Genomic DNA, 27790 nt, shown 5'->3' with positions numbered 1-27790 from the left:
TTCTTCCCAAACCGAATCACCCCTTTCATAGGAGACACCTTGAGCAATACCAAATCCCCCTCCTGAAACTCTACTTGCCTTCTGCAGACATCTGCATAACTCTTTTGCCTGCTCACAGCCATTCTGATTCTTTCTCTGATTATGGGCACTACTCTGCTGGTAATCTCTACTAGCTCAGGCCCTGCCAAGGCCCTTTCTCCAACTTCCTCCCAACAGACAGGTGACCTGCACTTCCTTCCATACAAAGCTTCATATGGAGCCATCCCTATGCTAGCATGATAGCTGTTATTGTAGGTAAACTCTACCAAAGGTAGATGTTGCCTCCAAGAACCGCCAAAATCTAGCACACACATTCTGAGCATATCCTCTATTGTCTGGATGGTCCTCTCTGATTGTCCGTCCGTCTGTGGATGGAAAGCAGTGCTAAAATCCAACCTGGTACCCATTGCACTCTGCAGACTCCGCCAAAACCTGGAGGTGAACTGGGGTCCTCTATCAGACACTATTGAAACAGGAGCCCCATGCAACCTGACCACTTCATCAACAAACACCTGCGCCAATTTGTCCACAGAATAGCCACTCCTGACAGGGATGAAGTGAGTAGATTTGGTCAGTCTGTCCACAATCACCCATATGGAGTCCAATCTGTTGGACGTTGCCGGTAACCCCACCACGAAGTCCATAGCGATATTCTCCCATTTCCACTCTGGAATCGGTAGTGGGTTAAGCATTCCAGCCGACTTCTGATGTTCCAGCTTCACCCTCTGACATTTTTCTCAGGCTAACACGAACTGTGCCACTTCTCTTTTCATAGCTGGCCACTAATAAACCCTTTTCAAATCTTGATACATCTTGGTGGCTCCTGGGTGAACACTGTATCTGGCATTATGGGCTTCCCTCATAATGTCTCCCTTCAGACCCACGTCATTTGGTACACACAATCTATTCCTATAGCGGAGGATCCCCTTGCTGTCAAATCTGAACTCTTCGTTCTTGCCTGACTAAACAGTCCTGGCAATCTTCACTAACTCTGGGTCTTCATGCTGTTTCTGAGCCACCTGCTCCAGAAACACAGGTGTCACTCTCATTTGGGCTATCAAAGCACCTGTACCATACAACTCCAATTGCAAACCTTCATTAATGAACTTGTGAAACTCTTTCACCGCCGGCCTCCTCTCTTCTGTAATATGGGGTAGACTGCCATGTGATTTCCGGCTTAAGGCGTCTGCCACAACATTCGCCTTACCCGGATGGTACTGAATCTTGCAATCATAGTCACTAAGCAGTTCTACCCATCTTCTCTGCCTCAGGTTCAACTCCCTCTGACTCAAGATGTATTGCAAGCTTTTATGATCTGTGAAGATCTCACATTTAACCCCATAAAGGTAATGCCTCCACATCTTGAGTGCAAAGATTACTGTTGCCATCTCTAGGTCATGTGTAGGATAATTCAACTCATGCTTCTTCAGCTGCCTAGAAGCATAAGCAATTACCCTTTCATTTTGCATCAACACACAACCTAGTCCCACACGGGACGCATCACAAAACACTGTGAAGTCTTCATTACTAGTTGGCAGAGCTAACACCGGTGCCGACGTCAACCTCTTCTTCAGCTCTTCGAAGCTCTCTTCACACTGGTCAGTCCACACAAACCTCTGATTCTTCTTAGTCAGTCTGGTCATTGGAGCAGCAATCTTAGAGAAGTCCTGAACGAACCTCCTGTAGTAACCTGCCAAACCCAAAAAGCTCTTGATCTCAGTCACTGTAGTGGGTCTAGGCCAGTTAGCCATAGCTTCTACCTTCTTGGGGTCCACTTCTATTCCATTTTCTGATACGACATGCCCCAAGAAAGAAATGCTCCTCAACCAGAACTCACACTTGGAGAACTTCGCATACAAGCCATGTTCCCTCAAGGTCTGCAAGACTAACCTCAGATGATGGGCATGCTCCTCTGCATTCCTGGAATACACTAAGATATCATCTATGAAGACAATAACGAAGTGATCCAGATACTGACTAAAAACTCTGTTCATGAGATCCATGAATGCTGCAGGGGCATTGGTTAACCCGAACGGCATCACAAGGAACTCATAGTGCCTATATCTGGTCCTGAATGCCATCTTCGACACATCTTCTTCTCTTATCCTCAGCTGATGGTACTCGGATCTCATATCTATCTTGGAGAAACAACCTGCTCCTGCTAGCTGGTCAAACAGATCGTCGATCCTCGGCAACAGGTACTTGTTCTTGGTAGTGACTTTGTTCAACTGCCTGTAGTCGATACAAAGTCTAAGGGATCCATCCTTCTTTCTCACAAACAGCACTGGAGCACCCCAAGGTGAGGTACTCGGTCGGATGAAACCCTTGTCTACCAGCTCTTGCAACTGCTCTTTAAGCTCCTTCAATTCTGCTGGTGCCATCCTGTAGGGAGGGATAGAGATCGGTCTGGTTCCAGGCATCAATTCAATTTCGAACTCTATCTCCCTAGCAGGTGGTAAACCTGACAGCTCGTCTGGGAAGACATCTAAAAACTCACTGACCACGGGCACTGCTCTTTGACATGACTATCCAGCTCCCTCACATGAGCTAGAAAACCCTGACAACCCCTCCTGAGTAACCTACGAGCCTGTAGGGTTGATATCAAACCTCTAGGTGTACCCCTCCAGTCTCCTCTGAAGACAACCTCTGACCCATCCTGACCTCTGAACCTGACTACCTTGTCTCTGCAATCCAAGGTAGCACCATGGGTAGATAGCCAATCCATCCCTAGAATGACGTCAAAATCTGTCAAATCTAGAACCACAAGGTCGGCTGAAAGGCATCTCCCCTCCACAAAAACTGGACTACACTGTAGACTGACTCTGCCACTGATGGGTCACACTTGGATCCACTGACCCATAGGGGACACTCTAACCCAGAGACCATCAAACCCAATCTCTCGACGGCTCTCGGGGCAATAAAAGAATGAGATGCACCAGGGTCCATTAAGGCATAAACATCTGAACAACCAATGATGAGATTACCTGACACCATGGTGTTTGATGCATTTGCCTCCTGCTGTGTCATGGTGAAGATCCGTGCTGGAGCTGATGGATCTTCACCCCTGAAACCCGCTGAAGAAGAGGCTACCCCTCTCCCTCTGTCTCTGCCGTTGGCCTGCGTCGCGGCTGGAGCTACTGGCTGAGCCACACTACCAGAAGCTGTCTGCTGGGACTGTGCCATAAAAGCTGCTCTGGAACACTCCCGTGCCATGTGTCCCTCCTGCCCACATCTGAAGCAGGCTGTCGTCCCAAACCGACAGACTCCCTTATGCGGCTTCCCACACTTCATACATACTGCATTGTCTAGACCTGAGCTCGAGCCACCTCCTAAACCCAGACCTGACTTGATCTTGTTCCAGAACTTGTTCTTCTTTGACTTTTTGGTGGTACTGCTCCACCTCTTACTGCTTGAAGCTGCTGAACTCAAAGAAGAGGGATCTAACTTTCCCCCACCTGGGGTCTTGGAACCAGAAGGCTGTGCCACAGACTGCTTAACTCTCCCTTCAATGATTGCACTAGCCTTCATTCTCCGGGCCATATCCACTATGGCATGGAAACTCTCACTCTCGGCTGACTGAATCAAGGAGGAATACCTGGAATGAAGCCTCATGATATACCTCCTAGCCTTCTTCTGATCTGTGTCCAGATTTTGCCCAGCAAACGGCAACAGCTCCAAGAATCTATCTGTATATTCATCTACACTCATCTCCTCCGTCTGCCTTAACTGCTTGAATTTAATCATCTTCAACTCCCTTGAGCTGTCAGGGAAAGCCCATCCTGCAAACTCATTCGCAAACTCCTCCCATGATAGGCTATCCAATCTCGGATTCACATAGTTTTTAAACCACTCTCGGGCCTTCTTGCACTTCAGTGTGAACCCAGCCATTTGAATGGCTCTACTATCATCAGCTCCTATCTCATCTGTAATCATCTTGACCCTCCCAAGATACTCAAACAGATCATCACTTGTTTCATACTGGGGAGCACCCAGCTTCATGTAGTCGGTCATCTTGACCTTGCTCCCTCCAGATGAGCTAGGTTTAGGTACTTGGGTTTCTGGGACAGTAGGTTCTGCTGGTGGTGGAGGAGGTGCAACATCTCCCGGGTTGGGGTTTGCTGTACCTGTCTAGAAAGATGGGGATGGGTACATAGGGTACTGTGGGTATGGTGGGTAGGAAGGTGGGTATGGCATGTGAGAAGGGTAAGGATTAAAACTGGGGTAATCCGATGTACCTCCCATCAAATACCCGGGATTCTGTGAAAAGGGTGGGTACTGGGGTGGTTGAACAAACCCCGAGGCCTGAGTGCCTCCCTGAGACTCTCCCATGCCCTCTTCAAACATGCTCACACCAAGACTGCCATCCCTCCTCTGATCCACATCCATATCATCCCCCACATCTCCTGATATTCCACCTTGAACTGTTCCCCTTCTGCTCACATCAAAAGACCTTCTAGGGTCCCTTGATGTTCTCTTCCTACTAGATCTGCAGGACATTGCCCTAGGCAATGCAGGGGGACGGGCATCCGTGCCCTCATCCTGAGGTGGTACTCCAGTCAATCGTGCAGATCGACGAGTTCCTCTCATCCTGTTTACTGAAAAACAGCACACATCACATAAAACATTAGCATCAAATGGTTCATGTGGAAACACATGAACCCGCATCACATACATAGCATATCATCAATGCACATGCATAAAATCATGACATTTCACATCATTAATCAAGACAGGACTCTACATCCTATCCTAGTGGACATGATTTTTCCTATTGTGCTTGACCTTCTAGAAGACCTATGAGCCCGACACTCTCTAGGTCCAACCATATGAACCTAGGGCTCTAATACCAATCTGTAACGACTCAGAAATCGGACCGCTACCGGCGTTAGGATCCAGATCGGCATAAGGCCGCCGGGACCCGTAGCAAGCCTAACATGCATCCTGTATACCTGTTTAAATCCCATACATGATCAACATTTACATAAAAACTTAAACTTTTTCCTTCTTTCATTCACCAAGCTTAACCTGTGTATGCACAACTCATAATCGTAAACATTAAACCCCACACTGGAGCCCTCATCAAATGCTCCAATGGGGTAACATCACATACATTAAGCTTGGTTTACATAAACATCATTAAAACTTTTCATTTAAAAAGATCATGTGAAAGAGGGATTAACTTTACATACTAGGGTCAAGCACAACTCTAAACCTCAATAAAATTCATTACATTACATTACTGAACTATACATCACATTACATCATTTTTATGTCCACATCTAGCTATTACATAAAACTTGACTTTACTCTTGCTGACATTCTGATCTAACTCGTACTTGCAAACCTGGGGGATTAAGGGAATGGGGTGAGCTACTAGAGCCCAGTGAGCAGAATAGTAAAACATTATATTTAAAAACATATGATCTCATGGAATGCATCACATCACAAACAAATCACATCAAGGATGAACTTGTCACCAATAGCCCTCTACATAGCATTCCAATGTGCCAGGGGCGTAGAATGGGCCTCACTGGTCTTTCCCTTACATTAACATAACATAACATTCCAATATGCCAGGGGCGTAGAATGGGCCTCACTGGTCTTTCATACCGTATCATAACCATATCATATCATATCATCGTGAGGGCTAAAGGATCATCCAACATTCATCCACATCAACATTAAATTATGCAATGCAATATATTTGTGAATTCTAGTGCAAACAACCTAATATATCACGTGGCATTCATGATGTATGAATCATGCTAAAACTTTCATTTAATTGCTTTGAAACATAAGGAGTCATTCTACTCACCTCAGGCTAGCTCTGACAGGACACTGGAGCAGCTATCTCACTGCTGGGGTCCTCGGTTCCTCGGGTCCGAACCTACACAGGTGGACTCAAATGAGGGACCAAACATACATGAACATGACTCTAAACAACTCCCCAAAAATTTCCTAAAACACCTTAAAATAATCATAGAAAACATGCAAAGGAAGGCTGAACAGAGCACTTTCGGCGGCAGGTTCGGCGGCCGAAAGTCCCTCCAGAGCCAAAAGTCATGCACCTTCGGCGACCGAAGGTTCCTTCCAAAGACGAAACTCATGCATGTTCGGCTGTACCTTCAGCGGCCGAATCTCCCCTCCAGAGCCGAAAGTCCACTTTCGGGGGCAGGGTTCGACAGCCAAAGGCTTGCCTCCACAGGCAGGTTCGGCGGCCGAAAGTCCCTTCGGCTACCGAACCTGAGTTCTTCCAAAGGGCAGAACTCAGCCTCCACAATGTACATTTGCCTCCCAAACCATTCTAACATGCATTTGGCTATTCTACAACATGCATACACAAGCAAATAAGCATATAGGGGCCTCAAACTATCCTAAACCCCAACACAAACATAAAAAGCAACTCAAACAACATACATTACTCATAAACTTAACATTAACCCTAACATGCAATCAACTAACTTACACATGTATTTCTACCCCATAAATTTTCATAAAACTCGGTCAAAACATGAAAAGAGGTGAGGATCTACTCTTACCTCTTGAAGATCGAGAGGAGAGGCGATCCAACTCAGAGGTGGGAGAGATCTAGCTCCTTGGACCTCCAAGCTCCAAAACTTGCTCTAAGCTTCAAAAATCTTCAAAACCAAGTTAAAACTTGTTAAAACTCGAAAGATTTGAGGAAGAACATCAAAACCAACCATAGGAGAGCATGGACTCACCGTTGGCCGAAAATAGGGGAGAAAGCTCGCCCATTTTTAGCCATGGGTCCTTTTATAGGTGGCTAGCCAGGCCACCTTCGGAAGCCGAAGGCGACTCCAAAATACATGCATGTTCGGCGGCCGAACATGAGGTTCGGCGGCCGAACATGAGCCACATTCGGAAGCCTAACGTGCCCCCCTAAACTATCCCACGTTCGGCGGCCGAACCTGAGGTTCGGCGGCCGAACCTGGAAATGCCTCCATGGTCTTTTTCATTCAAAACTCAATTTCTTTCTTACTTAAAACCATAAAATACATTAAAACATTTTATGAAAACATGATTTTACCCTTCTAGAGGTTTCCGACAATCGAGATTCCACCGGACGGCAGGAATTCCTATACCGGAGTCTAGCCGGATATTACACTAAACCAGTCAATAAAATTAGTCCCATTTTTTTTTCAGTTTATCCTTCTCAAGGATGGATCGTAGTGATAAGGTGGAATTGTTATTAGCACCTATAATTATCTACAAAAATATGCAAACTTAATTAATTTAGTAGACAAATTAATATTGAGGTGATAATAATCTCCCACTAAAATATAACCCTCAAAATAATAATATTTTAGCGGGCTAAGATCCATATTTCACCTAATTCTAAGTCTGCTTTGGCATGACGTTTAGAATTAAGTTATTTAGGTAGGTAACTCATTACCAATTACATCTAATATAACTCTTAAATTATGAGGTGTTGACATCATATGTCAAATACATGTTATACCCCATCTAATACCTTAGGCCCAAAACCGTTTTGATAGCCTAATTAAGCTCAACCAAAATTAAATAAATGAGTAACCATTACTCATCCTATCTTACTAGAATAACCTAATACACTTTGCTTTAGCAAAACCTGCATTTTGGTGATCTTAGTCTTGATAGGTTTTTAATATATGGGTGGCATTAAAACTTAATATTTTAGAGTGAGGGTTTAACTTTTAATTATTTTATCTTGCATATATATATATATATCATAGCATCCAATATGCATACATATATATATATAGACAATGATGTATAGTATCTCATACTAATAAAATATAGTCCTTTAAATCTGATTTAAAGACTAAAAATAATAATAAAATATAGTCATTTAAATCTAGTTTAAAGACTAAAAAAAAAATAATTTTTAAAATTTATTTTCTTATTAATATATATATATATATATTAATTATTATTATTATTTTATTTTCAGGGGTAGAATGGTAATTGGGGCATCCAAGCAATTCTCCACAGCCAACTGTCTTCCAATTACCAGCACAGACCATCGCCAATCCGACGTCTGGCTGTTCGCGCAACGGTTGCGCATCCATCAGCCCCTGTAATCCGATGCCGGCGAGCTTGGAGTCCACAACATCACGAAGCGAGTTGCGATCTCACGGAATCGTGACGTCGTCAGGTTGCCGTTCTTCCATCTGTCCATTGACAAGATGGACGTACGGCTTCTTGCCTCGTTGCCAGTTGCGCAACACTTGCGCATCCCACTGGCCATCATCCAATCAACGAATGCATGAGGATTTCCATAAATTCCATTTTAATTAATTAATTAATTAATTAATTAATTTTTTTTATTGTTGTTGTTTTAATTTAACAATTAAAAGTTAAAACAACAAATCAAAACAATTTTGATTCTAGATCCAAAATTTTTAATTTAATTTTTCTAACAAAAATTACCTAAATGATCTGATCATTCTTCCACGAATTATTCCATAATTATCATGCCATTCTAATAAACATATATCGTATATATAATATCAATAATGACATAATTAATTTAAACGAAAAGCACAGGTTGGCTTTGATACCACTGTTGTGAAATCCCGAGATTATTGCAATCCAGTTGCGCAGCGAAAAAATAAAATCTCTGTAGATTTCCTTTCCCAGAATCCGAGTGCTTCGTTTAATTCAAAAGATGGATATGAGACTAACCTGTTAATCTCGTCAAGAAGATACAATGCCGGACTGATGGTGCTGCCTTTTCAAACGAACACCCTCAATGGTATCCACACAAATGTCTTCTATCCTTCTAGAGTGCTAGCTCTCTCAAGGATGGATAGATTATGTGCTCCACAATCTGCAGCGGTTAGACTGAATTTTCTAAAAACTGTCATCAGCACTCTCTTCGTAGAAGGAGTATTTATATGTTTCAGTCTTTTTATTTTCCCACAACTATTTTCCTAAAAGAGTTGTGCTACTCTTTTCCCAAAAGAGTTGTGTTCAAAACCCACTATCACAATCTCGTAGATACTCAAATATCTTTATGTGATAGAGTCCTTTATCTGTAACAGTTACAGATAGACTGCAGATCTTTTAAATATTATTATTTTATAATAATAAATAATTAATAATAATAACACTTTATTATTATTAATTATACTAATGGGCTTTTAGCCCATTAATATAGCACATCAACAACGTTCTTGTGTGTGACCCAATAGGCTCACATTAATTGGCAATAGGCCCAGTCCAACAAGGCCTATAAGTCATAAGTGGCCTCTAGCAAGACATTATGACTACCCAACTAATATGAGGATCAATAGTCCGATAAAGCCTATTAAATAGAACATGTATTAATCCCTTTGTCACACGATATCTAGTTTGAACATAAGTCATGGTCAATGTCAAACTTATAATGTTCAAACTTATGATTTCTCGATCTCTAAGTAGACTGATAAATTCAAATGATATTGATCACACTATCAATTCATTTAAGCATGGCCATGCATTTCTCAGTCTCACTTATCGAAGGGCCCAGAAGATATCTCTCTCATAGAGAGGGACAAATCCTATCTTGATTGTTCATTATCCTCTACATAATTTCTATTATGCTCAATCATAACCTTTATGATTGTCCGATTAAAGACAACATTTGGTTATGTCAAAACATAATAGTCCTTATGTTGGAAACTATGACAATCTCAAGTCAAAGGTTTAAGACATAACTACTTTGAGATTCACTTATGACAATGACCCATGTAGTGATCTCAATGCGGGTCCATCCAATACTTTGTTCTTCAACAAGTATTTATGATTATTGAATTATATCAACATATACATAATCATCTCATGATTATCAATCAATAACCATACCAGTTATATTTTATTATTATCAACATAATAATAAGTAACCATGGATGATAATCATTATTATGTAACATGCAAACAAATAATAATGATAAAAACCTCTTTTATTAATAACCAAAACGACATACAAAAAGGCCCAAGATAATGGCCTAGGGCATATACACTAACAGGGATTACCTTATTAATGGATTAAAACAGATTTTAACTTGCTTACCTATTTGACATGCATCACACACTTTGTCCTTTTCATATTTGATCTTTGGAAGGCCATCAACTAGCTCATCCTTGGTCAAATTTTTTAGAAGATCCATGCTAACATGAGAAAGCCTTATATGCCAAATCCAAAAATTATCACTAATAGAAACAAAGCACTTCATATCTAGGTTAGTCATAGCTTGTAAATCAATAAGATAGATATTTTCGACTTTTTCACCAACAAACAATATTTTATTATTCGACATTTTAGAGACAAAGCATGATTTTGGTTCAAAGATAACTCTACAACCTCTATCACATAATTGACTTTCACTTAACAAATTATGCTTCAAGCGATCAACTAAGAGAACTTTATCAAGAATAGGAGAGTTTTCCTTACCGACTTTACCTATTCTAATAATTTTACCTTTTTCATTATCTCCAAAAGTTATTTGTCCACTATCATTCTTCTTTTCAAGAGAGATGAAGTGACTTGAATTTCCGGTCATATGCCTTGAACATCCACTATCTAAATGGCATTTACTTTCAATCTTTGCAGATTTCAAGCACACCTAAAAAAAAGAGATTCAAACACTTTTAGGTATCTAAATGTACTTGGGTCCTTGAAGGTTAGTCATTTCATTTTTCGATATCTATATGCTTTCATATCCAAGATGTACTTTTCTAATAGTACATCTATAGTTGGTATGACCAAACTTGCCACAATAGTGGCAATGACCATTGGACCTTCTTGTTCTATGTCCATAGGTGAGTGAGTGTGTTTGAGTTCTCATGTAGCCATTTCTCCCTTGTCTATTATAAGTATGTGAGTAAGAGATATAATGAGTGTAATAATTATGTGAACTAGAAATGTGTGCTCTATAATAATCATTTCTTCTATATGCAAATTGCTTAGGTGTGTGTCTTATACAAGCATTGTGACTAGTGGATTGGTGTACATGTGCATTTCTTTTAGGTACATTACTACTAGAAGCTTTAGGTATATTTCCATTAGAGCTATATACCTTAGGTTCATTTAAGTTAGTAGTTTTAACAAAATTATTTTTAGAAGAATTTGGTTGAGTTGATTTATCATGGCCAAGTCCATACTTGATACTAGAAGACCTTTGAGAGTCTAATATTTCATCAAGTTTATCCTTACCTTTTAAAAAATTTGAAAGAGAATTTTTCAACTCAAGGATTTCACTTTTCAAATTTTTGTTTTCTAATGAGAGCTCACCTAAGGATTTTTGTAAATCATCATTTGAGGATAAAGATTCCTTAGGTGAGTTCTCACTTTCCCTTTTTAAGCTAGCTAACTCACTTTTCAAAATTTTGTTTTTCTTATGACTCTTTTCAAGTTCATTATTCATCAATTTTAAAGCACTAACTAGTTCATCATATGAAAATTCAACAACATCATCACATAAAGTAATATCGTCAAGTATAGTTACCTCATCGGAGCTTTCCTCTAAAGCCATGAAGCACATGTTGGCAACTTCATCACCAACGTCCTCCTCTTTGGTGTCACTTGACTCATCCCATATTTCTTTGAAGGCCTTCTTCTTGAACTTTTTGATGGCCTTCTTCAACTTGGGACAATTCACTTTGTAGTGATCCGGTTTATTGCACTCATAACAAATGACCACTTTCTTTTTGCTTGATTCACCTTTTTCCTTTCTAAAATTCTTCTTTGGGATGAACTTTTTATTTTGAAGGAGCAACTTTCTTATCCTCCTAGTCACCAAGGCTAATTCCTCTTCACTTATCTCTTCTTTTTGCTCACTAATGTCTTCGGAGGATACCCTTAGAGTAATGTTCTTTTTCACTTTGCTAGGTTCCTCCACTTGCTCTCTCTTTAGAGTCATCTCATAATCAATGAGATTTCTCAAAAGTTCATCCAATTGTACTTTACTCAAATCTTTAGCACCCTTTAAGGAGGTTACCTTTGGTAGCCATTCCTTAGGTAGACAACTAAGAATTTTCTTCATCAATTCTTCATTTGTGAATATCTTTCCAAGAGATTTCATTCCTCCAACGATCTCAATGAACCTATCATACATTTGGCTAATAGTTTCATCGGATTTTATTTTGAACAACTCATATTGGTATATAAGGAATTCCATCTTGTTTTTCTTTGACTTGATTGGTACCTTCATGAGTGACAACCAAAGCATCCCAAATCTCCTTGGCGGTAGACTTCATGCATACTTTGTTGTACTCACTTCTACTAAGAGCACAAAACAAAATGTGAATGGCTTTGTCATTAAGGGCTACCCTTCTCTTTTCTAGTTCACTCCATTCACTCTTAGGTTTTTTGCTTTTGCTTTCCTTCTACCACTTTTGTTCAAAAGAAAGAACCATTCTCTATAATGTCCCACAAATCAACTCTTTCCAATTTGAGAAAATAATACATTCTATTTTTCCAATATAAAAAGTCATTCCCATTAAAGAAGGGTGGTCTCACAACCAATTGACCTTCTTGAGCATTGAGGGTTGTCATCCGATCTTTACTCCAAGATGATTAAATCTTCAAGATAAGGAGACTTAGCTTTGATACCACTTATTGTTCCTTGAAGCAGCCCAAGAGGGGGGTGAATTGGGTTTATAAAAAATATTTAAAGTTAAAAACACAAATTAAAAAGAAATAAGGAAGGAAGAGAATAATCAACACAATGATTTATAGAGGTTCAGCTATCTCAAGCCTACGTCCTCTCCTCAAGGCCCTCCTTAAGAAATCAACTCCACTATCAAATCTTCTTTGGGTGAAGATTAAAACTCCTTACAATTCTAGAGCAAAACTCTTACTCTTTACAATTCTCTTTTTCTCACAATAGTAATCCTTTGCTCAAAATCACACCCACTATAATAAATTAACTCAACAACCTTCACTCAATCTTAAAACACAAACCAATTACAATTCAAGGCAAACTTGCAAGAAATTAATGCTATAGCTCAAGGTTTTGAGAGAGAGAGAGTGAAAAAGGCTTTAATCTCAATAATTATATGCTTAGATGGTTATTATAACTTCTTCCAAATCAAAAACACATTATATTTATAGTTCTGACATAAATATGATCGTTGGGGATGCATTAAATGCAAATAGAACAGAAAAACTCAGGTTCGGCGGCCGAACCATTGAAGGTGAAGAATAACTTCTTGAAAATAGACTTTCCGCAGCCTAAAATCTATTTTCGGCGGCCGAACCTTTGGGACTTTTTCCTCTCTCCCTTTACTTTTGGAAGCCGAAAGTTTCACTTTAGGAGGCATATTGAAAACAGACTTTTAACGGCCTAAAGTCCATGCTCGGCGGCCGAATATTTTGGACTTTTGCCTCTATCCCTTCTTTTTCGAAAGCCGAAAGTTTCACTTTAGGAGACATATTGAAAACAGACTTTCGGCAGCCTAAATTCCATATTCAGCAGCCAAACATTTGGAACTTTTGCCTCTGTCTTTCACTTTCGGAAGCTGAACATTTGACTTTAGGGGTACAAAAATATTTTATTAAATCTTTGAAAAATCGTAACTTAGGCTATGAAACTCCATTTTTCAATCCTTTTGAATTTGTTCAACCCATGTTTTGAGATCTTTTATTTTGATAAAAAATAATTTCAAAATCACTTCTTTTGAAAAATTTCATTTTGGTCCCTCAAAGTCATGGAGCGAAAAACTTAAGTTATAAACTTCTAATTTTGATTCTATTTAAATTTTTGTAACTTATAATTTGAAATTTCTTATTTGATAGAAAAATATTTCCACAAAGGCTCCGTATATCAAATTTCATTTTGGTCCCAAAAACAATTACTTAAAACTTAGCTATATGTATAAGCTTTTAGGATTAAAAAAAAAAAAACTTGAGCCATCACAATTAATTATTTGAAATTGACAATGCATAAAGTAAAAATTATATTTTGATCCCTTTCTTGTGGTATGTTTTCAAATTTGGCACTTTTCATTCTTGAAACTGAAGCGATTTCATTTATTTTAATAAGGGATCTACAAGTTCACGCAAACACTTTTAAAGATAATTAATAGCACACCAATTATTTATTAGTCATCAAAACAGGAATTAGAATACTTAGGTTTTTTTTTTTTTTTGAAATAACAAGAAAACTTCATTAATTCAAAGAGAACAAAGAAACAATATGAGGAGGAGGGATATCAATCCAAACTCCTTGACCTGACTCAGAATGAGCCGATGTTGCTAGAACATGAGCGACATCATTCGCAGATCTATGAACAAAAACACACTTTGCTTCCTCATAACTAGATAGAAGCAGTTTACAATCTTGAACCAAAAGGCCAAAAGACGATAAATCATCTAACAAAACACAATTAACTGACATCACAAGTACCTGAGCATCCAATTCGAAAAGAACTCGATCCCATCCACACTCTTTAATCCAGCTCAATGCTTCCCGGAAGGCTATAGCTTCAGCACACTTTGCATCCATCTGGCTATAAAAAGAGCCTGCTCTAGCAGCCACAAAACTCCCATCATCCTTCCGGATTACACAACCGAAACCTACTGAACCTCATTGCAAGCTTAAAGAGGCGTCAATGTTCGCCTTGATCCAACCGTGCGGCGAAGGAGACCAGATCGGGCGAGCCGGGTCGACAATGGTGCTTACTGAGGACACGACCCGGGCTGCTTTCCATTGCAGCAAAAAATTCAGAGCCATGAAGAACACACCACTCGCAGTCTGACCCTGGCCCTTCCATACAACATTGTTCCTATTTTGCCACAAAGCCCATAAGATCATTAGCATAAGGGAGGCATTTTCCACAGAAGCAGAAGAGAAGGCTAAAGAAAACCACTCATTTAAAGAAGATGCAGAAGGCGCAGGCCAACCCAACGGCGAGCTTAATCAGCAGCTGCGGGCAAAAGGGCACTGAATCAAAATATGCAAGACATTCTCAGGGGCTACATGACACAACGGGCATGAAGGATCAACTGGGACTCTCTTGGACTGAAGTGACGAGAGGCAAGGGACAACATTAACTAGAGCCCGCCAGCAGAAATTGAGCACTTTTGGGGGAACTTTAGCTTTCCAGAACCTTTTCCATATCTCGCTCCCTTCCCTATGTTGAAAGCCATCAACCAGGAACCTATATGCACTCTTAACCGAATAGTGACCTTTGGACTCGAATTTCCAGCACCATGTATCAGAACACGATGAAAGACTAAGAGGGATGTTCAAAATACAACTTCTATCTCTTTCGTTGAACATCTGTGCAATTAAACTCTCGTTCCATCTGTGGTTAATTATGAGATCTGAAACAACAACTCTAGCATAGTTCAAAGGAGGGGTTGTGGAAACCAGGGACTCAGGCAGCTCTCTCAACCAGGGTTGCCCCCAGACTGAAACTGACTGACCATTCCCAATCCTCCAATAAGCCCCAGCTCGAATCAGACCCCGAGTTTCCCATATGCTGCGCCACAAAAAACTAGGGTTACTTCCCAAAGGAGCTTCAAAGAAAGATTGTGTCGAAAAATAGCGGGCCTTAAGGACACGAGCCACTAAGGACTGAGGCCTGTTGATAATGTGCCAGCCCTGCTTCCCAAGTATGGCCAAGTTAAACTTATGAAGAATTTTGAAACCTAGCCCGCCATCAGATTTGTGCTTTGCCATTCTGTGCCAACCCAGCCAATGAATACCCCGATTTTGATCCGCCCCCATACTCCACCAATATCTAGTCATCATGCGTTGCAGTTCATCACAAAGAGTCCGAGGAAGTAAAAATAAGCTCATCACATAGTTTGGCAAAGCTTGGAGGACTGTTTTCAAGAGAACCTCCTTACCTGCTTGAGACAGTGCCCGATGCTTCCAAGAATTCAGCCTTTTCCACAATCTATCCTTAACAAAACTGAACACTTTCCTCTTATTATTTCCAACATGAGAAGGAAGTCCTATATAATTTCCAAAATCTGGTTTCTCCTCAACCTGAAGTACTGAGCATACAGAGACCCGAAGAGCCACAGGAGTGTACCTACTAAAGGAGATAGATGATTTCTGAAGGTTTATCACCTGTCCAGATGCATTTTCATACATGCGAAGGATACGCTTGAGTTCCAAAGCCTCCTGAACACTTGCTCGGAAGAAGATCAAGCTATCATCTGCGAAAAAAAGGTGAGAAATCTGCGGGCCACCCCGAGAAACCCTATACCCCTGAAGGCTTCCACTGCTTATACAATTTTGCAGGAGACGGGAAAGCCCCTCAGCACAAAGAATAAACAAGTACGGCGATAAGGGGTCTCCTTGCCTCAATCCCCTTGTAGGAACAATAGGGCCTAACTCCTTGCTATCATGCAGGATCCAATAACGAACAGTGGAGATACAAGGGAACAGCAAAGCAACCCATTGTTGCGCAAAACCCAGCCGAAGAAGCATATCCCGAATGAAACCCCACTCAAGTCTATCATAGGCCTTGCTGATATCCATTTTGAGGGCCCCAGAAAACTCTTTTTTCCTTTGATGCCCTTTAAAACCATGCAAGGCCTCAAAAGCTAAGATTATATTATCCTGAATACTTCGACCAGCAATAAAAGCACTCTGACTCTCCGAGATGATGGTGGGCAGAAGGGACTTAAGCCGATTAACTATCATCTTAGTGATGATCTTATAGACCACATTGCAGAGGGCTATAGGACGCAAGTCGCTCATTCGCTCAGGCACAAACTTCTTTGGAATCAAAACTAAAGCCGTCTCATACAACTTTAGAGGAATAGACCCGGAATGCAGACACTCAATGCAAAAACTAGATATATCATCTCCTATAATATCCCAATACTGCTGGAAAAAACCAGGATTGAAACCATCTAGCCCAGGGGATTTATCAATTTTCATGGAAAAGGCTGCAGACCTTACCTCATCACAACTGTATGGCGCTAAGAGAGAAGCATTATGATCCTGTGATACTAACGTCGGGACACACTGCAAAACATGTTCAGAATTACAACTGTGGGAAGTAAAAAGGGTCATAAAGTAATCAGTCATCACACCCTCCAACCCCGAATTCCTGTCCCGCCATACATTTGAATCATCCAGCAGTTTGACAATCGTGTTTTTCCTTTTTCGAGCACTGGCAGACTGGTGGAAAAAACGAGTATTAGCATCACCCTCCTTAAGCGAAAATTGCTTGGCCCGCTGCTTCCAGAAGATCTCACAGAGATTTAGGAGGTGAAAGAAGCGGGCTTTAGCTCGTAAAAACTCAGTTATATGTTCTTGTAGACGTAAACGGGACATGATAGCAAGGCACTCATCCATCTCCACTTTGTGCTTAAGAAGAAGATTTATACCCCAAGATTTGAGAGCAGAACGACAAGCCTCAAGCTTACCCGCAGCATCCATGTTAGAAGAAGACTGCCAAATATCAAAATAAGATTTCGGCAATCGGTCTCACGTAGCCACGTATTCTCAAAACGAAACCGGTGAGCATGACGCTGTTCCACAAAGCATTTAACTACAAGCAGGATAGGCAAATGGTCAGATGTAGAGAAACCCATCACTTCAGCTGAAGAATTAGAGAACCTGGCACGCCATTGAGTATTAGTAAGAACACGATCCAACTTAGATTCCACCCAACTACCACTGTTTCTGCTATGCTCCCACGTGAACGGGTATCCTGTCATAGGAAATTCCATAAGACCAGAATAAATCACTAAATATATTTAATTAAAATATGAAAATTAGTGGGACACTAAAATAATGAATTAAATGATTTTTCATTTTAAACATTATTTAATGGCTGGGATATTGAAATCAGGTTATAATATATTAATAAATTAAAAATTGTTAAAATTAAAATTACATTAGAAATGAATAAATTATCAAAATTATTAAATCATTTACAATATTTTCAATTTATAAGCTTGGCCATGATGAATTCGGTTTCATTAATTTTAAAATTAAAATCAATTATAGAGCTTAAATGGAAACGAATCAATATTGAATCAATTAATTATGATATTCTTCATACAGTTGTTGTTTTAGTTTTGAGCCGATTTAATTTTATTTCAATTTATGTGTTTATGGTTTTATTTTAAAAATGGTCTAGTATATATATTCTCTGAGGTTATCAATTTAAAAAATAATAAAATAAAATAAAGTTTAAACTGGGCTATTTCCAACAATTTTTTCTTTTCTTAAGACTATTGAATTTCTATATTTTTAAATTACTCAATAAACTACGGTTATTAATTTTTATATTAAAAGAACTCCGAATCGACTTCTTTTATTTTATCAGAAAAATTAAATAATATAAATATTTAAAATTAAATAATATATATATATATATATAATTAAAATTATTAATTTGGAGAATATAAATATTCAAAATAGCGTTTATTTGATAAATAAACTAAATAAATTGATTTTAAAAGAAATATAAATAAGTATGGAGTAATTTTATTAAGTGATGACCCAGTTTCATCAACGGGAGTATATTCCTTCCGATTTTAATTTTAATTTTAGATACTATTCTTCATCTTCTAAAAAATTTAATAATGTAATAAAATTGAAAAAAAGGGAGTGAAGAAGTGAAATATTAAGAGCTGTTTCGAGTTAAATTTATTTTAGAGTTATGGTTCTTCACCAAAAATTATACTGAATGCCTTATAATTTGTTTTTATTTTATTATTATTAATACCATTAATAGTTAATGGTATGGTAAATTTATTAAAATATAAAAGCACTATAAAAATACATTAATAATATATATATAACGATTGATTATTATTATATTAAATTTTAATGATCATTATCGTTAAAAATAAAAATATTGATTGTTAAAGTGCAAGTATTTCATAGAAAAAAAAAAGAGTTATCATTTAAAACTATTATAAATTAATAAAAAATATAACTTGTATAATTTACATATAAATTGAAAATTTTCTTTTATAAAAAATATATTCTTAATTACTATCAATATTTAATTATTTTTAATTATTATCATTATTTTAAAATTATTATATTATAAAATAATATTTTTTATTTAAATTTTAATATTAATTTTTATTGTCGTTATCAAATTTTTTACGATTATATTAATTATTATTAATAAAAAATAAACTCTTTATTATTGTTATAATTTTAATGATAGTTATAATTAGTATGAATGAATAATGTAGAAAATTTCTTGTTAAAATTTTTTATCAATAGAACCACTAATAACGGGTTAATATCAAATATAATAACCATTAATAATTTTAAAATGATCAATTTTTAATATTTAATAATAATTTTTCTCAAACTAATGAACATTTTTTAACATTAAAAGTTTAATTTTGATTTTTTTAATTTTTCAAATTATAATGTTATTATAATTTTATATTTTATTTATCTTTAATATTTTTGTAAAAAAATAAGTTTATTATTATTATTACTATTATTTTTATATATTTTATTTTTTATCAAATAAAAGTAAAAAATATTTATTTCAAAAAATTGTTTTATTTACTTTAAATCTAATTTCTATAATTCTTTAATTATTGAGAAAGAAGAAATAATATAATTAACAAAATATGATATTATTGAATTTAATATACTTAAAATTAATAATTATTTTAAATTATTTTTTTAATAACCTTAAACAATATATTTGTAATAGAAAGTTTTATTATTATTATTTTTATTATTATTATATTTTTTGTGTTTTTAATTGATTTAATAATAATATATTATATATTTATATAACACAATAATCGTTCAAAATAAATCATGAGTTTTCATCTTTAAGACAAGATTATGTGATAAATGTCTGATCAGGTGATATACAGTATCACTCATAAAAAGAAAGATTCAAATACCGTAATTCTCGGTTTTTCGCCAAGACTTGTTCTTTTAACAACAGAATAAGGTCTCACAGAAAGTTATCATTAGAGAACATAATCCAACAAATCCCTATTATACTTATAATCGCAGGATCTCTTATCTACTAGTTAGTATTAATCGGATTTCAAGAAGATTTGATAACCAACTCCAAATTCTTACAATATAAAAACTGATGAACACAGAGATCAATGTACGCATGCTTACACAACTACTCTTGAGTTCTAAATAATTTATTACACTCGCCCTTTTCTTCAGTTTACTGACTTGAGAGTCGAAGTAGCTGCCGTAAGTGCCAACCACTTCACATTCTCTTTCTTACAGATTGATAAATTGCATCACAATTTCGTTTCAGCCACATCATTTGGTACCGTTACAGGAAAATCCATTGAATTCTCTCTGTTCATTTGAATTAAAATCGGTCTCCTATCCTCTTAAAACTTTTCCTTCTTCATCTTTCTAAATGGCTGACAATTCACGAGCTGTTGCTAAGATTGTTGCAACAAAAGTGCCATCATTTCCTCCACTCCTAACAGTGTACAAAACACACTCTTAATGGTCACTGAGATTGATCTGGACAATTTAAATAATGACCAAATACTCCAATATATTAAAAGGTTGTAGGCCACTTTCGAGTAGTATAAACTCGGGAGGAAGCCTCATTGAGGGTTCCCAAGATAAGAGAGGAAGCCTCCATCGATACCTAGAGAACTCGAACAAAAATAATCCAAACGTAGTCGAAAGAGAAGGCCAAGCTGGAGGAAGAGGAGTCGTCGAACGAGGCTCCGAAGGACGTTGACTGGAAGCTAATATAGGTCGTGCAAAGGTACCAAAAGGAGCAGGAGAATAACTATGGCCTTGACGATGCCTCGCCCCTGTTAGAAAAGATCCTAGTAGAGACTTTTTCTGCCAAGTTCAAACTCCCATGTTTGGACAAATATGATGGACCATCAGATCCCAGGAGTCACTTGATGATCTTTAGAACAACAATGCAGCTTCATGACGTCAATAATTTGTATTGTGCCGAGTGTTCCCATCCACGCTCACAGGTTTGACTCAGAAATGGTACCAACATCTGAGCCCATATTCAATTCAAAACTTTACACAATTTGTTATGTTGTTTAAATCTAGGTTTATTACTTGCATACCTCCTAAAAAACTTTTCTCTAACTTGCGAAAGATTCTCCTGGCTGACAGATCCGTGGCATACCCAAAAAGTGTTCTAGAAGATGTTCTAGTTCAAGTGGATCAACTTGTCTTTTCAACAGACTTCTATGTGATTGATATGGAGGAGGACAATAGCAACACTACCTCAGACATCTTGCATGGACGACCCTTCTTGAGCATGGCCAGAACTAAGATAGATGTGCATGATGGCACACTGACCATGGAATTTGAAGGGAAAGTAATAAAGTTTACTATTTATGATGCCATGAAATATCCCTATGACATGTCCCCTGTTTGTGGTTTAGATATCATTGACTGTTTGAGCCAAGAAATTTTTGAAATGAATCAAGATGATAGGCTAAATAATGATTTTTGCAGGAAAGACAACCAAGAAGGTGAAGGAAGCTAAAAAGAACCAAGAAGGGCAGCAACAGTCTGCTGCATATAGAGGACAGACTGTTGTCCACCCAAACAGACAGCAGAGAAAGGACAGGCAAGTTTCTGTTTGCCCAAACAGGTCCGGCAGCCAATGCAGACAAATTGTGGACTATCCAAACCACCCCAGCATACAGAACGCAGCTTGCCCAAACCAGTTGAACAAATATCCCAACAAGAATGCCATTCACTCAAGCAGCCAGCAGAGGAGCATGAGAAAAATTGTTGTTTGCCCAAATAGCAAGAGAGGATCGAGTCCAGTTTATCCAGGTTGCTAGCACAGGCGAATTGTTGTTCGACCAAGCAAATAGCAGAGGAAAAGAAGGTAGACCCTTACTTGCCCAAAAAGGTTATGCAGGTGACACAAGCAGAAAGTCGTTTGCCCAAACAGAAGGATAAGGTAGAATCCTGTCTGCCCAAACAGCAACCAACAGATAAAAAAATTTCAAACCCAGATTTGAAGCCCCTTCCTGGACACTTGAAATACATGTACAGGGGGCCCATCTGAAGCTCTAACTCCAAGGACTATAAGAAATAAGACGAGATGCATACACGACTTCTTGGGACTATAAAGCCAAAACCAAAGCCTTCCATAATAATCATATTTCAAGAAAATAATTCAAGGTTGGTGATAAAATCCTACTCTTCGACTCTCGTTTAAAATTATTTTCAGGAAAGCTACGGTCTAGGTGGATTGGACCATTCATTGTGGAGCATATTTATCCCCATGGAGCCGTAGATAAACAGCTTAGAAACCGAGAAAGTCTATAAAGTAAATGGGCATCATTTGAAACCGTTCTATGAAGGGTTTGTGGTACAAGTAGTGGAAGAAGTTCCACTAAATCATCCTCCATAAGAGATAGGTTCTTGAAAAAAAAAAAGATATGTGTTTGTTTGCCCAAATAGCAGGGGCAAACCAAACCAAATGTGCAAGTACAAATACTGTAACCCAATTCCAGGATTTAGTTGTTTTGGAGGTGGAAAAAATGTTTGGCCAAACTATTTGTCCAAACAAACTGGGCAAACAATCCAGACAACCTAAGAGACGGAAAGAGAGCTTCCGATGGACAGATTGCCCGAACTATAAAAAAAGCGCGCAGCACTCAGTAGCCAACCCAACTTGTTCGACCAATTATTTGCCCAACCAACCACAAGCCCATGCGCGAGAAGAATGACAACAACAAGCTAGGCCACACCACGCAACATTGTTCGACCAAGCTGTTTGCCCATACAGACTGGTCAAACAACCGAGGCAGAGAAATTGACAGAGGAAGAAATTAAACAGGGCAATACCTTCTTCATTTAAATTCAGTATTCTATTCTACCCTCTCCATGACAATTCTTCTTCTTCTCAAAAACTTCTTGTTGCTGCATAAAATGGGCAGCATCTTTTGCATTTTCCTTGCAAGTCCAATTGTCCTGAGACATGAAAGAATGTTTGGGCATCACACAACAGCAACCAGCAGGCCTATCAGCAAGCACACCAGCAGGCAGACCCATCTCCAACCCAGCAGGCAGACCCTCCACCAGCCCCACAACCAGACCAGCAACCTCCAGCAGCTGCACAGATAGAAGCAACACGCATGGACAGAATTGAGGCCAGGATGGCCCACATGGAAAGCATGCTAGAGTTGCTGGTGTAGCACCTACTGCCATCTGCTCACCAAAACACCTAGTTTGGCCAGACTTTTTGTCCAAATAGACTGGGCAAATAACCACACCAGGGGAGTACTCAGTTTCTTTTGAACTTTAATATTTTCAATACATTGAGAACAATGCATGATTTAAGTGTGGGGGTGCATATCTCTGAATTTTGATGCTTCATGCATTCTTTTTTTTTCTTTTATACCCATTTAAGTTTTAATTTTTAATTAGCATACATTAGGTGAAATTTTTTCATTTTTGGTTTCACATAGTGATAGAGCCAAATTTAGACCCATTTTTCATGTTGTTATTTATGTTAATTTACACATTTTCTACCTAATTTTGTGGTTTTAATCTTATTTTGCAGAAAATGGTGTAAAAGGGCAATTGGATAAAAATAGCCTTAAAACTGCCCAAAAGAGAACAAGCTGGTTTGCCCAAGTCCGTTTGCCCAAATCCAAGTTAAAGCTAAAATGGGAGAAGAATAATCTGCTGTTTGACCAGACTGTTTGCCCAAACAGATTGGGCAAACAGACTAGCAGGACAAAAGCAGTGCACAGACATAAAGGAAGACAGACTGTTTGCCCAAACAACCCGGGCAAACAACACTTGCTACAACAGACAACAGATTGCGGGAAATTCAAATTTTGAATCTTCAAGAAGTCTTTTTCACACCAAACACGTGAGGACAGCTCAATAACCCTTTAAGGCACTTAAATGCTTAATCCCACATATTTAGGAAGCCAAATCTCATCAAGATACAATTACCTTTCAAGAATTCAACTCCAATTGGGAAAAGGAATCCAATCCAAACAAGGAAACTAGGGCAGCCCTTCATCTATAAATAGACAGCCCTTCATCTATAAATAGACAGCAAACCATCAATCAAAGATATCTCCAATCTTAGGAATCAAGGCCAGTAGCTTTGCGCGCCTCCAGCCGCACCAGCCAGCTCTTCTTCTACCTTTTTTTTGCTTTCTTTCTTTTCTTTTATGTTTGTTTTAGCCATGAGTGGCTGAAACTTTTATTTCTAGTTGAAAATTAGGTGATACTTTAGTTGTGTATGGATTGGAAGATCTGAACATATTTTGTTAATCTTTTATTTATCAATATTTATGCAATTTCATGCTTAATTCTATTGTTGTTGATAAGTTGCAAAACTCACAATTTTTTCCTCATTTAATTCCTTGGTTTTACTGTAATTTTAACATAAATATTTAATTTTAATTTGAATTTAATTTTGGACAGGTTTGTGAGCAGAAGTTGAGAAAAGGAAGAAAAAAGGCTGAATTAAAGGATTTTTTATTCTGGGAGGCTACAACCTTGACCAAACCTGTAACCCAAGGCGATGGGGAGATAAGATAGATTTTGCCACCTAAGTAAGGATAAGATCAGCTTCAAGTGGAGTCAAATTAAATCAAACTCAATTAGATGAGGATAAAGATCATATTAGGATAGAGATAAGATGAGGATAGAAATAAGATAGGGATAATAGATTTTATTTTAAATTTTATCTTTTTGTGCCTATATAAAGGCTCCTAGCATTCAACCTGGAGAATCATATTCTACCTCTCACTCTCATTTCCTCTCTTGCTGTCCCCCACCTTCTTCTCCATCTTCTTTTCTTTTTCTTTTTCTTTTACTTAGTTGTTATAATTTTATTATGGCCATGAGTGGCTAAACATTTATTTTCAATTGAAGGTTAAATAAATTGAGGTTTGTTCAAGTTGTGAGGTTATGCACTTTAATTCTCTTCATCTTATTTCTATTTTCTATTAATTTATGAATTTGAGGAATACCACCTCCATTGTTGTTTTCTTGAGAATTCAAGGGGCCCATTGAATTTCTTGGGAAGATAACATATTATTAATTAATCTAATTAAATCTGTAATTGTTTAATTGGGTTAATAATAAGTAGCAATTAATATATTAGTTTATATTAAGAAATTAATAGATTTGATTCAAATAAAACGCGTGTTTTTATTGATCAAGTTTGGGTTCTTCTCTCTTAATGCAGTTGACTAATTAAATCACACGCGTGTTGGGGTTGTTAGTTAACTAGGAATTAATTTAGGTGTGAAGCGGATTAATTTATTCATAAGGAAGAATTGGTGGGATCCGCGTGTTTGACCACTATAACCAAACAATAGATAATAATATGAAATATTTTTTTTTCTAACCAATGATCAACTGCAAAATACCTCAATTTGATTACCTTCAGCTGAAAGTCTTTTTTAATTATTTGTTTCTTCAATTTCAATTTCATTATTTATTATTTTTCTTTTAAGTTTATTTTTTTGGCTTGCCCAAGGCAAAATTACTTTCATAAAAGAAAACTCTCTTCTTCTCACTTTTTGTATTAAACTATTCTTCTATTTCAAATTGGTCATTTAAATTAAACAGGATTAAGGTCTCTGTAGGATCGATACTCACTTACCCTATCTACAAATTCTTATCAATCAAGAAAAGGGAAGTAAATTTTAAATTGACGGATTCGACATCCGTCAAATTTTACCACCGTTGCCGGGGACCTTTAACAATTTGTTTTTATTTTTATGACCAGATCTGAGAATAGTAGGATTCAGTTTGATCCAGAAATTGGGAAGACTGTAAAAAGGTTGAGAAAAGCAACCAAGTTACAAAAACAGGCCAATTCGAGAGCCTCTCAACCATCTGCCCGATCCCCTCTGCGCATTGAAGAGACCTCATCTTCAACACCAACTGAGTCTCCAATTGACACAAACCAAAGAGACAATATGGCCACAGCTGCTGCCGCTGAAGAGCAACCCCTTTGCATCACATACCCAATACTGAAAGCACCCTTGGAATTATGAACATGTATGATTCATATGTTATCAAAATTTCAAGGCTTGGAGAATGAAGACCCTCATCGTCATCTTAAGGAGTTTTATGTGGTTTGTTCAAGTATGAGACCACTACGTATAACTGACGAACAAATAAGGTTGGTAGCTTTCCATTTCACTTTAATTGAATCTGCTAAGGATTGGCTCTACTATTTGCCCCCAGGTTCAATCACCACTTGGGTGCAAATTAGAGACTTATTCTTAGAAAGATTTTTCCCATCATCAATAAGAAAGGAAATAAGTGGAATTAAACAAAGAAAAAATGAAACTTTACATGAATATTGGGAAAGGTATAAGAAATTAATTGCAAGTTGTCCAAAACATGGAATCACTCCAAAATAGCTTAACCTTCACTTCTACGAAGGACTTTTGCCATTAGAACGAAGGATGATTGATGCTACTAGTGGAGGTGCCATTTCAGAAATGGAACCTGAAGAAGGTAAAACCTTAATCTCTAAAATGGCCGCCAATTCTAGACAATATGGCCAAGAAGAGGACATTCCAAGAAATGCCAATGAAGTAAGTATTGCATCTTTAGATTCTAAAATCTCACAACTAACGGCTGCAATTCAACAATTGGCTACAGGGAACAATGCACGAACTTGTGGTATTTGCAAACAATTTGACCATCCCACAGATTTGTGTCATATCCTTCAAGAAGGAGAGCAACAGGTAAACGCCATTGGAGGATTCAATGGACAACAATTTAATGGACAACAAAGGAAGTATGACCCATTTTCAAGTACCTACAATTCAGGATGGAGAGATCATCCAAACATTATGACTCGCAGTTGTCGAAGCCGATCAAAAATAATCTTTTTGGTTATCAACAATCTTACAACTGTAGATAGTGGTGAAAGGATCGAATCCACAGGAAATTGAAAACTTACCTATCTTCCTTATCAAGACCAAGAAAATAAACTGAAAGCAAAGAAACTGAAAGCAAAGTAAACTGAAAGCAAAAGTTAAAAAAGGGGGGGTTTGAGATTGATTCAGTTAAACTAATAAAGAAAGCAATTAAATAAGCGAATAATAAGAGTAAAGAGAAATCAATAATAAGAAAGCTCTAGTTGAAGAATTGGATCCACTTCAGTTGTTGGAATCGATCATTGACACTTAAGCTCTTTTGATTGATTCAACAGATTAGTTATGGGACATGGAAAACGCTTCTCACCACCATGTCTCTCCTTAATCATAAACCAATTAGGGAACGTCCTCTAATTAATCCCAAATCAACAAGTTGCCAAGGAACTTCCTTGGGCCTTAGGCATAAAAAAAACTATCAATTGCATCAAGAAATAGAGAGATCTAATCCTAGCTACCCAAACGTATGGTGATAACGCTAGATCATGCAACTTCCTTAGTTTTTACACTAAGTGTTCTTGTGTTTGAACAATTCAAGCAATTAGGGACTCAAAATTATTCAAACTAACAATATATTACCTTGCAATCAAGAATCAACTGGCCACATTGATCAAAATAACAAAGCAATAATGGAATCAAGCATGAAATTACATAAATATTGAATAAACCAAAGACAAACAATGTATGTTCAGATCTCACAATCCATAAAACAACTAAAGTTTCAACAAATTTTCAACTAGAATAAAAGGTTTCAGCCACTCATGGCTGAACCAAAACCAAAAAAAGAAGAAAAGAAGAAGAAAGAAGAAGAAACCGAAGATTGAGAAGCTTGGAGAGCCTTGCGCCGATTGGAGAAGATATGGAAGGGGTGTGCAGCAGCCTTAAGGGCTGTTTATATAGAGTTTAGATACT

The 27790-nt window shown here is 37.7% G+C and overlaps 1 protein-coding gene across 1 annotated transcript; it reads right to left on the bottom strand.

Moving 5' to 3' along the window:
• Positions 1-14942: 14942 nt before the first annotated feature.
• LOC122722412 lies at positions 14943-23162 on the bottom strand. The gene is made up of 3 exons (XM_043953109.1): positions 22832-23162; positions 17543-17700; positions 14943-17438 (listed from the first exon to the last, which is right to left on the bottom strand). The coding sequence occupies exons 1-3, from the start codon at positions 23160-23162 to the stop codon at positions 14943-14945; spliced, it is 2985 nt and encodes a 994-aa protein (XP_043809044.1).
• Between the last annotated feature and the right edge of the window lie 4628 nt (positions 23163-27790).

The sequence above is a fragment of the Manihot esculenta genome, chromosome 18, assembly GCF_001659605.2.
Source record: "Manihot esculenta cultivar AM560-2 chromosome 18, M.esculenta_v8, whole genome shotgun sequence".
NCBI lineage: Eukaryota > Viridiplantae > Streptophyta > Magnoliopsida > Malpighiales > Euphorbiaceae > Manihot > Manihot esculenta.
Note: the sequence above shows the minus strand (reverse complement) of the source record. Positions and strands in the feature narration are given on the sequence as shown.